Raw genomic sequence first — 16,187 nt, forward strand, 5'->3', positions numbered from 1 at the left:
TTCTTTGGAGCTCCAAGCCATGTGGTCCTGTCCACCATTAAACCATCTTTCCAAACAGCCTCCATGTTTCCAGTGTCCTTTTCCCCACTTGGAAGCTAGCCCAGAAGGATAATTCTTCCAACAACGTAACATATGCTTTTGCTTCAGGATACTTCAGTTCAGCCTTTTATTTTTGGGGTGGAGATGTTTATTTTGTAGTCAAACTTCCAACCTGCAACTGTAATAAATTCAGGATCAACTGATTCAAATTCTTGATATGCAGGCCAGAGCAAGTAATAAAAACAAGAATCTAAAAGTGAGGAGTTGCAGTTGAAAGAAAGTATGTTCACCTGCTTGACCCTCTAACCCAGGGTTTCTCCACCTTGGCAAATTTAAGATATATGGACTTTGACTCCCAGAATTCCTCAGCCATCATGGAGAATGCTGCAGATACCAAGTATGGTGGCTGGGAGATTCTGGAAGCTGAGGTTCTACATATCTTAAACCCACCAGGGTTAAGAAACATTGTTCAGACAGATGGCAATGCTGTTAGGGAAGAAATGAGTAATAACAAGTACTACATCTGTATTATGCAATTATGCAACCAATTACTTTCTCCATACAAAATAATTGAAGGGGTCAGAAAAATTTTGGCAGCCTCTAAAATTACAGCTGCCTGTGAACAAACTGAAATGACTACCTCAGGTAGAAGATGGAGAGAATGAAGAAAAGTACAAGGTGATGGATAACAGGGTTGTGAATTATTCTGCTATAGCCTGCTGGTGATATGGAGAATATTATTCTGATTATTATTTAAAATAATACTCAACGGTCCAGTCATTCAGCTTTTATACATGTGCAGAATGGAGGCGTGAAATAGGAAAGTACAATCTTCTCTTTTGCTTTATATTCCTAAATATTTTGAACAAGATCTGTAAAGGAGCTATTTATCTCTTCAAACTTGCTTATTTCAGAGGAAAGAATGTTTGGCAATCATGGGTGCATGTAGCTTTGGCCAGAAAAGAGGGGTGAGGGAGGTATGGTGATTATAAATAGAACGAAGTGTTTGCTGTTGAAGCACAAAGTGCTTCAAACACTTTCATTTTCTTATATATCAACCATCTGCTTATTCTGAGAAAGATTTTTGATATTTTAGGACTGCTCTGGCAAAATGCACTTTCACAGAATACTTGCTCAATTAGCACTATTCTTGTCACCGAACAGGGGTGCATCAGTGGGAAAAACAGGCATCATATTTTTAGAGCAACAGTAGTGTGGCTTACATGTAAATATCTGGCCTTCACTGTACGTAAAACAAATATATTTTATTTTCTAGAATAAAAGTTATCTTTATATGTTCAAGTTGAAATGAGTGAAGCTCAAATTTTGTAGATGTTGTAGCAGCTAACAGCTGTAAGGTCATTAAATCATGGTCCCTGTTTGATTACCTCAAATAATTTGGCAAGAAAATTGACAAAATGAAGACTAAGTATATACTTAAACAAATGTACCTGTTTTATTAAAAATATGTGCAATCCATTTAGTGTATGCATGAAAGTATATGACTGATAACTGATCCAGTATTCCATTTTCTGGAATGACAATGTATGAACAAAATTGCAACATCAGGGTCAAGAACTGAAAGTGTCCACTCTTAAGCACCCTTGTATTGCAATAAAGGCTGCAATAAAATGTCAAATCAGCACTTCACAAACTAGCAGGAGTTCCAAAGTACTTCTTAGTGCTAGATATGTTATGCATACACAGTACCACCCCATGTGAATGGCTGAGAGCTATCCTGCTGAGTAGCATCTTAATCATCTTTGATGTAATCATATTTGTGCAGAATTCACCAGCCACTCAAAAAGTATTAACCTTTGAACTCTTCTACCATATCATCTTAAGCAGCTCTTCTATCACTTTTCAGAGTGATGGTATGTCCCTTTTCCTAATAATATCAACTATCCTTCCATTCACATATTAAAACGGGGCCCAGAAACAGCTACCTTGGCTTGATACATTCAAAGACAAAAGATAATCAGAGAAGTAGAAAAATCCAGAATTTAGCCAGACATTGAGTTCTACCATAATAGAAGTTGAAGCTAGTGCATTTGGAATAACCAGCTTTAATAACAGAGAACACCATTTTGTAAATAAGGGGCAGATGGCATTAACCTTAAAGCCCTGTAAAGGAGTAGCTGTACATCTGTTGACTCAAAAAGGAATGAGGAGGAAGTCCAAGGTTTAATTCTAGGGTTGAGCATAAAAGGGGGGGATGATTTAGAGATACTGTTAATGGAGAACTTCATATGTTTGACTTCCTTATTCTCCAAAATAATATTAGTTGTCTGACATTTCAGTGTTTGTTTGGGAATGTGTGGCAAGGAAGTTTGAGCAATGTGCAGTTACATCCAATCTTTGAAGACCAAAAGACAGTACCTGGAATAAGTCATTTTCAAATCTGCTCATGTAGCAAATGGGGTCACAGGCCAATTAGCCAATAGTAGAATGAATCTGGAACCTGAAAATATGAAAGCACCACATCCAATGACACTTCTGACTTATAAGAAGCAACTCAATTGTCTATGTACATAAATCTGAAGTATTGTCTGAAATTGCTTTCAGATTCAAGATCAGAAATAGATCTGGATGCATTAGATCTTTCTTATTCCCCATTTTAAACATATATATTTCTAGCCTGATGAAGAATTTTGGAGACAATTCTCATTTGTGAATTTAATATTTTCTCCCTTGATGCTTTAATACAGTTATTCATTGTGGATGCATACCATCACAGACCTTCTCTTGGTGCTTATATAGTTCTTTAATGTCAGCCTTCCTTATTCATGGCTGTTTAAATGTAATATATACAATCATCTGTACTTCTAAAGTTATGGAAAAAGTGAAAGGTTCAGGAAAAGATACTCCTAAAGCAATTCCCAAATGCAGGTATTTATTTTTACCTGTGAATTTAGTTGTTTCTAACTTTCAGTTTGAGTTTTATTGAGAAGAGATTGTGGAAGAAAATAGCTTGAGACGGCAAAAATATCTGAGACGGATATCAGATATACTGCAGGGTATGCCACAGTGTAGGCTTAAGTGGACTTTAGAAGTCCCAGGAGATGGAACTTCCAGTTTGCTGGGCTTCGGCGGCAGCAGGAATTCACAATTGTGCATGGTTTCTGCTTGTGCTTGCCACTGGTGCCCCGAGCCAGCCGGCTTCAGGGCTAAAGTCACCCCGTAGAGGTGGCTGAAGACAAGGGAGACCCAGCAGGGTTTTGAGGGGAGTCCGCACCTCCCCTCCTCAGGTGGCTTAACTCCCTTTTCCGAAGGTGGTAGAGCAGCAGTCAGAAATGGCCGCCTCAAAGAAGCACTCATCCGGAAAACAATGTGCAGGAGGAAGCCAAGAAGTGAAAGTTTTGGCTGACTGGGATAAGAAGCAACATTCAAAATATCCTGGAATTTAAACCTCAAAAAACATTCATCGTTCCCAAGGAAGATCCGGAAGCAGTGAATGAAAGTGAAAAGAGAAAGTTTGTTTTTTCTCACTCTCCTTCCTTACGGTGACAGCAGATGAATGAGAAATCGGAAAAACCCGCTTTGGCATCAGCAGGTAATTAAACTGAAAATCAAAGCCAAGGGGATAATAAAGATTTCTGAACATTGAAAAAACTTTTTTTTTCACTGCAAGTGGGAAGGGAGAGGAAAAGTATAAAGAGTAAGATTTGGCTGGAGGAGATTGCTTGGAATTTAAAAGAATCGAAAGTTAAATTGTAACAAGACTTCTAAAAGATACATTTTAATTGGAACTCTGTAACTGAATTGTAACCCCAGGAAGAGAAAGTGAAAAAAAGAGAAAAGTGTTAAGTGTGTATTTGGACTGCTTGGTGACTTTGGGACTTTTGGAAATTATATTTTAATGATTAAAAATACTTGGGTGGTTGTTTAAAAATCTTTTTTATAATGGCATCACTTGTGGATGAACTGAAAATTGAATTTAAAAAATATGAAGAGGAACAAGAAGGGAAGGGCTCTTTTGGCTGTTTTCAACTTTTTAGAAATGGCAATTTCTACCTATGAAAAACTACAAGAACAAGAAGATTGGGACAAAGAAGAAGCCATCTTTAATGAACAAGTAACTTTATCTGGGGAAGAAAAGGGAAAGAGGGGAAAGAGAATGGAGAATTTAAGACCTAAAAGAACAACCAAAAAAGGGAAAAATAAGGTGAAAAGTGGATATAATGTCAGAAAGCAACAGAAAAGAGGAATACAGAAGAGGGAAATGGAGATGGAGAGACAAGGGGGTAAAAAGGGCGTGAAGAAGCAAGGGAGGAAGGAAGGGAAGAGAAGCTACAAGGGTTTGAAACAAGATGTAAAGAAACAGGATTTATTTAGAGATAAGGGGTAAAAATATAACTGAAAAAGAGATTCTGCAAAGGTACATATAGACTGTATTGTTGTATTTGTATTAGAAATAATGTTAGAAAATTGGAACAACATATGATTATAAAATGGGATAAAATATTCAATGTAATTTAATGAAACTTTTTCTTTTTTGAACAAAATAAATGAAATGAAATATGAGAGAATTGAATTAAAAAGGAATGGGAACATTTTAATTACATAATGTTTTAAAATATAAGTGAAATGGGAGGGAAGTAATTACGCAAAATTTATAAGGGTTCCCATAGAAGCATGATACTTATTTGAAAAGGAATGTGTAAAATGTTTAAGATTTAAATGAATATTAATTTTAACGACAGAGTTTAACTGGTATGGATTGTAGTTTTAATTATATTATATATTTATAATTTTTTCTCTTTTTAAAATATAGTGTGTAGCTTTAGAATGTACTAAGCAGAATCCAAATGAAAGTTATGTATTATATTAAGTGTTAAATTTAGGGGAAAGATATAAAGGCGTCGTACTCCAATCAGTGATTACGGGAGAAATTTTGTGTTAATGAGAAAAGAGATAGTTGCAACAGGACAGACAAAGGATATAAGTATAATGATTTAAATTGAGATGAAATAAATAAAATAGAATTAAGAGAGTGAAAAGAGGGGAGAAGCTATATAGAAAATCTAGAATGGTAATAAGATATGGAATGGTATATAAAAGTGAGCATGAATTTTAATCTGTCTGTACGAGGAGATGTAACCCGGGATCAAGCTGCTTTCGAAAAGGTGTTTTATGTTTTTATGTTTTGTGTTTGGTCTGTATGTTTGTTTTTAAAAAATTAATAAAATTTTTTGGGAAAAAAAAAGAAGTCCCAGGAGCTAGTTTTCCACATAATATTTAGTACCAAGACAACTGGAGAGAATTGTAAGATGGAGAAAAAGTATGCTCCAGTCTAAGCTCACAGATCAATAGGAACAGCCTATGCTTTGCACAATACTTCCTGCCCATGTAAGCAGACAAATATTTGATACAATGTGAGGCAAAATGCTCTACCTTTTGGTCTTCAAAAATTGGATATAACTGCACATTGTTTATTGCAGTCCTTTGTCAATAGGCACCATTAATCAGAGAAAAATCCCCCCTCCCCCAAAAAAGAAGCAGAAAATTGAGTAATCCTGCAGTCTGACTTAAGTATTTTGGTGGCAGTTTTTCAATTTTGTACTGTGTCCTCACAGGAGTAAAAGAGCAGCTGGGAATAGCTTTTGTATCAGCTATTTCAGCAACAAATCCCTATCTTGCTTATTTCCATTTCAGGCCATTAGGGTAGGAAGGAGAAAAATGATTTAAGTTTATTCCATACCCCCTCAGAAGGGCAAGGCGAGTGCCATGTTTTTCCTTGAGTTCTTTTTTGCAATTCTCTTCAGGCCTAACTGCATGGAGGAACCTGCCTCTTTTCATTGTTGGTTTAACGTGTCATCAGAAATGGAAAGTGTTATGCCTGAGGTCATTTGCCTACCATTTACCTACATCTGCCGTGCAGATGTGAATAACAGGGATCAAAGTATATGGACATGCACTCTCTAAAGAAAGCATCTTTGCCAACAGACCCTTACATCTGTAGTAATTAATTAGGGGCATTGGTTATAGAAAACAATAAAGTACAAACATATGCTCTTTTAGAGGGGATCATCCTATTTAACAAGCCATATTTCTCTCTTTCCGAGCTCTCTCATTCAAAGCTTGACTTAAATAACAGGGCTCCCTCTCATCTAGTCCTGCATAGTGTCAGAAACACATAAGATAAACATAGCTCAGGGTTGAACTGTGAAGTCCTTGGTACTTTAGAAGCTTGACTGTTTACTTGCAAATGTTTCATTCACTGAGTGACTAGGTAACATCATTGGCACTAGTGAGTGTGGATTCCAAATTGTTTATATATCATAGTTTATTCTACCAATGTTGGTGGGATGTGGTTTCTCCTTACTTGTTCCTTGATTGGGGTATTGTTTTCTTTTTGATTGTTTCTCTGCATGATTGTTTGTCTCCTTGGTATTTTCTTGATTAGGGCACTGTTTTCTAGATGATTGTTTGTCTAATGGTTACTTGCTTACTTGGGTGTTGGCTACTGAGGAGGATAAATTCTGGTCTTTTTGTTTCCTTCTTAGCTTTAATAAGGCAGCCAACAAGAAAGCAAATTGGAATATTGTTGTTCTCCCATTCTGCAAAGAATTAAGAATAAGGTCTACTTGGGCATTACACCAGATGTTTTAGCACTGTGTATAAACATAGGTCAGAATCCAAATTCTCAGAACAAGATGCCAGGTCACTTATTCTAAAGTAAAATGAATGCAAACAGGATAATGGAAATAAAGCAACCAAAAATAACTTATTCTGCATTTAATTAAGGTTGCTAATACTTTTAAAGAAGGCAGGACACTCATGTTTTAGTCTTATTTATTTCCACCTAATTGGGAATCATCTCCATCAAAGGCAAAGAAGATTCATATAAAGCAACCCTTTTTCAAAAGATGTACTTCAGTCTGTCTGAACTACAGTCCACAATAAATCCCCAAGCATTAGAAGCAATTATTTGGCCCCATCAATAGCTTCTAAAACCTTGTTTTCACAGCCCTTTAAAATCTTTATCCATTTCTATTTTTCTTAAGATTTGGTCTGGTCTTACCTGAACTCCATGTCACTATTTTCTCAAGTCTTGATTCTATAGAGCTGGCACAATTATGTTCTATCCTGGGAAATACAGTATTTAGTAACATTAGAATTATGAAGTAGATGGAGGCCATTTATGTCACTGACCCTTCTTCAGTGTGCGGATCTAAATAAAAGTAAATTGAGATTGAGATCTTTCTAAAGATAGCTCAATGAAGAGTCAGGGCTTATTGGAAGATTTCAAGATTCTTCAGAGACTACAAGAGAAAATCATATCCTGGTGGTGGGGGAAAGTTGAGGAGAGAAGATTGTCTCGCAATGATCTTTAAGAGACCTAGCATCTATATATTTTACAAAGCCTCACCAGATACTGATTAGAAATCAGTTCTGCTTGAAACATACACTGGAATGAGAATGAGAAACAAGTCTAGCAACAAATAGACAAGCAAACTTTCTAACCTCTCTGTTCCCTCATTTCTACCTCATTTGAAGGTCCAGTTTCAAAAAAGATACTCCTTGCTCTATTCAAAATCTACACTAAGAAAACGCCTTTATAAGCCACAATAAGGTTACAGAATAATATACAAGGATTCAAATTCTTCATAATTCTTCCTCAACCACGATGCTATACAAAGTGGAGCTGGAAGGAAGGAGGGATGAGAAGAAGGAAAGCGGGTGCTGTTCCAAATACAAGATGTATGTTATGTTAAAGTCTTATCCTGGAATGTCATCGTATACCACGTACATTCAAATTAGGTTCTATTAATTTAGGTTGGTTTATTATTGAATCGCAGTCAAAAGCTGAAAACCACAGTAATAAACCCCCCAACAACATTTTAAAAATATACAATCCAGCTCCTTCACTATTTGGCCAATCACCCAATTTAATTGTAAACAGAGTTTGTTCTCAGAATCCATGTGGATTCATAAAACTCATTAAAAACAATAAACAAATCTTCCTCATCTAACCTCAAAGTTATCAAGAATCCTGTTTAGGTTTGTATCAGGATATTACTACATAAACTGTTCTATTTCAGCTCCAACCTTATTGATTCCAAGCATGGATATATGCTATTTACTTATTTACTTATGTGTTTATTTAAACCATAATGTTAATGAAAATATCCAGATTGTAAGGTGCTAAGTTTTCTTTGAGTTCTTTGTTGGCTTATTTTCATCTACACAAAGTGTCCTTAGATTGCAATATTGTAGACACATACTGTAGCATTCAATAATTTTTCATATTTACTGGTAATCCTTATTCAGTCTCTCCTACCATTAGGCAGGCGGAGAAGTTGGATAGTGTTAAAGATTCAAGTACTTGATGGTATATGCAGTTGGAGGGAAGAATATCTCCTTTCCCTTAGGTTAAAAAAAATGCCTTCGATCAGCTGTGCTGACCACCCAGGTATGTTTCTAAAGATAAAAACACTCTCAAGTCAAAATTGATTCCTAGTGACTACCTAGAGCAGAATTGTCAAACTTGCTGCGTCACGTTGCCATCAAGTGACATTTTGCGATATTTTTCCCATTTGTGGCGCTGGGGTGGGCGTGGCCTGGGCATGAGGCATCTGGCCTGTGGGCCGCCAGTTTGACACCCCTGAAGAGAGATCCATGATGTTTTCTTGTTAAGAATTACAGAAGTAATTGAACATTACTATTTTTAAGTCTACCACAGCCTTGGGATTTCTTCATAAACCTGTACCCAAACATTAACCAATTCTGAATCGACCAAATCTTTCAGATCTTTAACAAGCTAAGTTTTAAAAGGCTGCATTTTACTTTATATGAAAAACATAAGTGTCTTGCTATGCGTTTGGTGCCTTCCATATGTTTTCCATCATTAAAAGATAAAAATAGGAAATTAGGTCATATTTTGGCCAGCACAGAGTTTGTATTCACACTGCACCTAATGTTAAGACTACTCAATCTAATATACGTATATGCTCAGTATATGCTCAGAAGCAAGCTTCACTAAATTCAATATGGTTTAGTCCCGGGTAAGTGGAGTAGAATTCTTCAGTTCCTTGAATTCCTAACCTAATTAAAGAAGTCAAGTGATTAATGGTGACAATATGCCAGGAACCAACATAACAGAAGACACAGTAAGTGATGGGATTCTAAAAGTCCCTCATCACAGCCTGTGAAGAGCTTTCACTTAAGGGTCAAGTGTTGTGTTATGCAACTCTGGTCTCACTTGTCATTTGTAAGAGGCTGAATTAACATCCTTGCAAATGTTTGCAGCAAAAAAGGATTCCAAACTTTTGTCAAGTGAACAAGTGCTGGAATTATGTGCAGTTGCCTATATGCACAAATGCATCCAGTTATTATATGCATTTGTTTGTGTTGGAACCACTACAGGTATGCAGTTTAGTCTCAGAAAATAGGCAAATATTCATAGGTCACCTACAAAACTGCTTGTTCTTTGTCTTATGCAAATATGTGCAATACAGTCAGGTAAAATACAGTATCATTAAGGAATTTCATTCATTGGGTAGGGTTGTTTTTTGGGCAGAAACTCTGTGCATATTCCTTAACAAAAATTCCAAATGAATAAGCTGGTTCTTTAAATTAAATTAACTTTAATTAAAATAATTTGTATTTGACATTTGTTAGGGATAGTGTTGAAAGGCTGGAAAATGCCTTTCTTTTGAGGATTCGGTTTTTCTGCTGGGAGGGCTCCGGTGCAAGGACACAGACAGAGACAACTGCTTGGAAGCGGGTTCCTTTTATTTTTCAGGAAGGCAAGAGATAGCAAGAAGTCTGCGTTCCTGGGGCTAGCTAGCTAACCTTGAATGGTGAATTCCTGGTTCTTTATACCTTTTTTCCTCCCTTTGTGTGTGAATGTTTGTTTAGTATTTAATTTTTAATGTTTAGATATTAAAAAATCCTGTCAGAGTTTAATTTTCGCCAGAAGGCATACTTAGCGAGGTGTGGAAAAAAACTCTGCGGGGTGGCTTGATTGCCCTATCGGTTCTTTCTTAAACTCTTACCTTTATAATGGTTTTTTCTATTTGTTTCCTGGCAATCTCCTGTCTGTTTCCTATGTAATTTAGTCTTGTGTCTTTTGTTTGTTTGTCTTGCTGATTGGGCCTGTTTTCTTTTCCTAGCTTTCTTAATTACTTGGCTTTTGTCTAGGGGGCTCCTTTCAATACTTTTTTATTAAATTTCTTTTCCTATGCAAGTTTGTTTTTATGGCTAGCCTGATGTTCCCCTCGCATTTTTCCTGCTTGGGTGTCACCACTGTCCTGGTGAAGTTCCCTTTCCACAATAGTAAGGTTGTATATGTAAACATTGTGTTTAAAAGTCTTTTCTTACTCCTACATTTCTTGGGAATGATCCTTCAGAATCAAATCAAAAAAATTTAGACAGTTCTGAGTGAACTAAGATGAAGAAGCTCTGATTTTGTTGTTGTGGGTTTGGTTTGGTTCGGTTCAATTTGGTCTGGTTTGGTTTGAACTCATTTGTCTCAAGACCAGAAATTAATCATTTTTGTCTGTCATTTTCATCTAAACATTTTGTTACAGAAAGTCATCTATTAATGCAATATAAAACTCTCCCTTGCTTTCCATGTTATTCAATATATATGAAATCACTTGGAGTAAAGATAATGAAGCCTGGAAGTGCAATTTTATTTAATTATTTATCCCCCTTTTCAAACCCTAGTAAAGCACTGTAGGAAGTTAGCACCCATCCCTCTCCTAGAAAAATGAAATATCCTGGGAAATATTAAAAAGGCAGAATATTTTCCCTAAAAAGAGTAAAGTAGAAACTCAGAGAAGCAGAAACTCAGCCCCCCCCACCTTTGCTAATGGGCCATTAAGGCCTAGGTCAGAGTACTCTACATAATAAAGGCCTCTACCCATCTCACCACCTGGCCTGGGAAGATTGTATCAGCCAATGCTAATGTGAAGCCAAGTGGTCCAGACAAATCCTACAAAGTTAGCTAAGACCCCCGCCCCTGGGAGTCTGACAGCCAATGGGATACATTTCTTACACAGGAACAGGAAACTCTAACGTGGGGCCCAACAGATCTCTCAGCATTTTGGTCTTTCTTCTTGATGTTCACTTTTTACCTTGGAGCATGCGATCATCCTTTTCACTTTGGAGCTCCAAGCCATGTGGTCCTGTCCACCATTAAACCTTCCAAACAGCCTCCATGTTTCCAGTGTCTTTTCCCCCCCTTGGAACTGAACCCAGGAGGATGTTTCTTCCAACACCACCAAACTCTTTGAAAAATTATCAGGACTCAGATAAAAAGCAATGGGATTGTACTGATCACATCCCACCCCGAGATTCCATTTCTATATTAAGGCAACTATCCTTATTAGTCCAAAACAGCTTGCAGTTTAAATATTTTTTTCCAGGAAAAAAAAGATGAAGAGGGTTAAGCTTAATAAGCCAGGGTTAGTAAAGTAGCTAATGTATTGGGGTAGCACTTTGAGGGACTGAGGTTTCAGCTCATCTTCAACCACAAAAATGTAATGGGTCATTTGGGGACAGTCAGCGTCAGTATGATCTACCTTATTGGATATTCGGGTCAGACAATGAAGGGAAACATCTATGTAAGCTGCACTGAGCTCCTGGAGAAAAGGCAGGACATAAACCTAATAAATAAAAATAACTGGGGTAATTGGGGACAGTAAGAATTGGGAATTTTGCAGCCCTCCCCAACATGGAGCACACAAACGTTCCAGAGCTAGACAGATGTTCAAGATAGCACTTTATTTTAAACTGTGAAGAAAGCAGCATCTCTTTAAAAACCTCCACAACCTCTGTGAGTACATTTTTTTTTCTTTTTATAACCCTGTAATCTCTTAATTCAGGGTAGAGTTGGGGCAACTGAATGAAGCTGAGTGTTTACTGGCCAGATGCCATTCCTGATGCCTGTGTGAGTTTGTAGCAAATGTTTTCTCTTTGTACCCTGAGAGAGAAACTTCTGTAACTGCCTCGGATTGAACTTTCAACCCTCCAAATGGGAGGCAAGCGTCTTCACCATTAGGCCACCATGCCGCTCTAACTCTGGGAGTACAGTATTGGAAGATTTTCAATGTGTAACAAAAACAGAACATTGTCTACTTCCCTCCCACTCTCCATCCACTGACCATTCATCCAGTAGACACAATAAATGATAAATTTCTCTCTGCGTTATCATGGAAGAACTGAAAACCATAGTAGAGTGAAATTCAGGCCCCCAAACTGAATAGTGACCTATCCTGACCTAAAACCAACTATGATTGATGAATCTTAAAAAGTGCTTCATTCTATTTCCTTTTCTCATTAACCACTAAGATTATCGAGGGAACTTTCCTTCTGACCCTTTATCTAAAATATCCAAATAGTTTTATCACTAACGGGGAGGAGCTAATTGATGATGTTGCCTTTATAATGGAACACTCATTTGGGGCAAAAAGCTTATCCATTTTCCCTTTTATTCTAACAAAGTGTCTGCAAAAGCTTTTCTTATTGGTAAAGATAGCATGGTTACTTGATCTGAACCTGTTATTACTGCTGAGGATAGTAACTGTTGTCTTGTTATTGTGGTGTATTTTTAGTTCTGTCTGCCATATATATATATATATATATATATATATATATATATATATATATATATATATATATGTTTTCTGAGGTTCTCATGGTATTTGTATGTGGATCTTTGGTTGTTCGAGTTTTACGCGGGAGAAAACCCGAACAACCAAAGATCCATATATATATATATATATATATATATATATATATATATATATAATCATCTTTATTGCATTTATAATCCTTTGCCAAAATTGTTGCATTAGTTAGCAATGTCTAAAGTGCTAGAAATATAGATCCGTTTTTTCTTGTTTCTTCTTACCAAGTTCCATTGTTATTGTCTATCTTACGGAGACTATTTACGTCTATTACGGAGAATATTTCCATCTTCCAATTTTATTATTACCCTATAGTGACAGAATGACTCCACCGTGGGTATACTAAATTCCCTTCCTTCTATCAGAATGCTTATTACCAGCCTAGTCTGCTTTTCCATGTAAGAGCTATTGCCATGGAAACTGTCGGAGGCTCTGGGCTGACTGATTCAGGCAATACATAATTTAACCATTGCACTACGGTATATGAGGCTGGGACAATAGTAAGGAAAGTTTCATTCTTTATAGGAGAATTACTGGAAAGACTTGCCTTATACGATCTCTTCTAAGAAACAGTTTCTTGATAAGTATTTATTATTTATTTATTTATTCAATTTCTATAGCTGCCCAACTCAGCCAAACGACTTTGGGCAGTTCATCCAGAGTTTGTTATGGCTTACTGTAATGATGATATGCAATACCTACATGTGAGATTAGCTGCCATTTTGAAATAACATTTGGATCTCATCTCAGATACACAGATTACCCATATCAGCAGACCTAGCTATCATTAAACAAAAAGTAGCAGTTTGCATTGAGACAACATGCAGTGAGATTATGGTGCCCATGTTTGAGGGCATTGCATATCATAGCAATTAGTACAGAGATTATTAGTCATCATACAGCCCCTTTCCAAGCCTTCTCAGTATGATGATCCTGATGTGAGTTAGCCATGCCTCACTGCAACTTGAACCCATCCAGTCTCAAATAATGCAGCTTTGGTGTACAGAAGAATCCATCTTCACATCTTGTTAACTTTGTCTTGTCAGTTGATAAGTAAACCGGGAATAATTTAAGAAATGGATGGGCAGCTGAGTCTTATTTCATTACTAGTGATAAGATACTGTACCATCCTCAACTTCATATGAAAACATCAAGTCTTCCTTCCCTAACTCCCATCTCTAACTCCAACAGGTATCTGAAGAAGTTCTCATTTTATTTAGCAGATTTCATTCATTCCTCAGTAGGGTTATGCATACCAAGCACAAGTTCTTTTTTCCCACCTGTAGAACTTGGAACATAATGTAGTATGTAACACAATAATGTTCAACTTCTTCAGATCAGAATTTCATTTTAACCAAAAAGAAACCCATCTTTTCTAACACTTCCAGACTGCCCCCATTTCCACTTCCTAAATCATTAAAATAGGGGACTCTGTATGGATGTGTGTCAAGAAGCCAAGAAGATGGCTTAAATTATGCAATCACAACTACCAACTTGGCTTTTTGGATCCCTCCACCCCAGGCAGATTACCTTGCATGCTCCACGATTATCTACACTCTTGCCAGCTTGAAATGGTCATGAAGAAAGAGCTAAAAGCACTGCCCTGGCCTGAATAGCTATAGCCCTTGCAACAACACAAACCTTCTTATCTTTGCTTTGCAGAAAAGTAAATGAAGGAAAAGTTTTCAAAAATAGCAGCCTGGTGGCTTGGCTGCTGGTTCCCCCATATCCAAGAGAAGGGGAAAGAAGACAAAGCATTATCAATTTCACCCCTCCTTATTTTGCTTAATTTGCAAAAGCCTAATCTAATAAAGGGTAAGGCAAGAGTTCCCTCCAATGCAGAAGTGAAGCCATGATTGCTCAAGATAAGACAAAACAATAAACTCAATAAAACAAACTTTCCCTGCCCCACAAACCCAGTTTCCTTGTGGTTTCAGCTACACTGCAGTTGAACCAGAAATATGTTGGCTGAATTCCATTATTATTGTCATGAGAATATGAAGGTCCAAATCCACTTTCAAACTGATGCAAAGTCTTTGTGTGGAACTGCACAATTCTGCACAGAATGAGAGTACAATGACAGCTACCCATTTGATGTCAGCTTGAAGACTGGATTATTTATAGCTGGATTCATATCGTATTTCTTTTTTCAGGAATTTTCTCCATCATAACACACCTCTGCAGGAAGTTTGGCTGAAATATTATGACTGGCCGAAAATCACCCAATAAGCTCTGTGTGTGTGTGTGTCTCTCTGTGGGAGTGGATATGTGTGTGTATTGGCAGGCACACACACAGGCACAAGAATTATGGAAGCACATTACAAGCACTATTATAAAATCCCTGTCCTGGGGGAATATGGCCCATCACAAATAATTTACGCCTCCCCCCCCCAAAAAAAAATACCTGCAGAACTTCCTATCTTCAACTTGATATATTTCCATAGAATGCTTGTTATCCTTCCATTTTATATTCACGGTTTTCTTTTTCTTTTTTCTGGGAAGATTGGCACATTCCTAAAAACAAGGATTGTTTGTAACAATCCACCATTTTTAAGGTCTGATACCTCAGGGATCCATTTATGTATTTATTTATTTGTCAAAAGCTTACAATATAACAGAAACAAGAATAAACATAAGTTTAAATACAAGAAATAGGAACTAATAATTGGGGACAATAGGACAGGGACGGTAGGCACGATTGCATGCTTATGCACGCCCCTTACAGACCTCTTATGAATGGGGTGAGGTCAATAGAGGTTAGTTTGAGGGTAACGGAGTGGGGGCTTGAGCAGGTGACAACATTGACCACTCTGTTGCTGAAATCATACTTCCTGAAATTGAGTTTGGAGTGGTTTACATTTAGTTTATATTTGTTGTGCGCTCTAATGTTGTTGTTGTTAAAGCTGAAATATTCATTAACTGGTAAGATGTTGTAACATATGATTTTATGTACTATGCTTAAGTCTAATCTTAGTTGGCATAGTTCAAGGTTGTCTAAGCCAAGAATGACAAATCTGGTGCTAATTTTGCATCCAGCTGAATAGAAATGACACTAAAGTCTGATGATTTACATGGCTGCCTTCTTATTTATTTTAATTTAAAAACAATTGGTTTTTTTTAAACATTCAGAATGGACAGGAAACCTGGTGGATATCCACAGTCAGTTCCCGTATTGTATAACCCATGTAGATATATAAATCTAATAAAATTTAAATGTCTGTGCTTGGTGGGTATGGAACCATGATTTTATATAATACAGAGTCAAAATAAGGCAGCTTGTTAATTAAAGTTAGAAGCAGCACAAAACCTCATATTTGGTAGAGCATTGTTCAGTACTTACTAACACTTTTCCATTTGCCTAACAAATATGTCACACAATAGATGTGCACAGAAATGTATAGTTAATATATTCTGCAATGAAAATTAGTTTTCATTCAACAGACACTTTTGTTCTGTCTATCCTTTCTGTACAAATGTATATGTTATTACCAGCAGTCAACAGAGTCTCTT

At 36.8% G+C, this 16,187-nt stretch overlaps 1 protein-coding gene across 1 annotated transcript in view; it reads left to right on the forward strand.

Moving 5' to 3' along the window:
• Positions 1-413: 413 nt before the first annotated feature.
• TLDC2 (TBC/LysM-associated domain containing 2) overlaps positions 414-16,187 on the forward strand; it is a 45,017-nt gene continuing 29,243 nt past the window's right edge. The window contains exon 1 of the mRNA XM_087928758.1: positions 414-684. Coding sequence (XP_087784884.1) covers positions 414-684 — 271 coding nt within the window. The remainder of the gene's footprint in view (positions 685-16,187) is intronic.

This window comes from Pseudonaja textilis, chromosome 3, assembly GCF_049901715.1.
Source record: "Pseudonaja textilis isolate UNSWEBS1 chromosome 3, rPseTex1.2, whole genome shotgun sequence".
Lineage (NCBI taxonomy): Eukaryota > Metazoa > Chordata > Lepidosauria > Squamata > Elapidae > Pseudonaja > Pseudonaja textilis.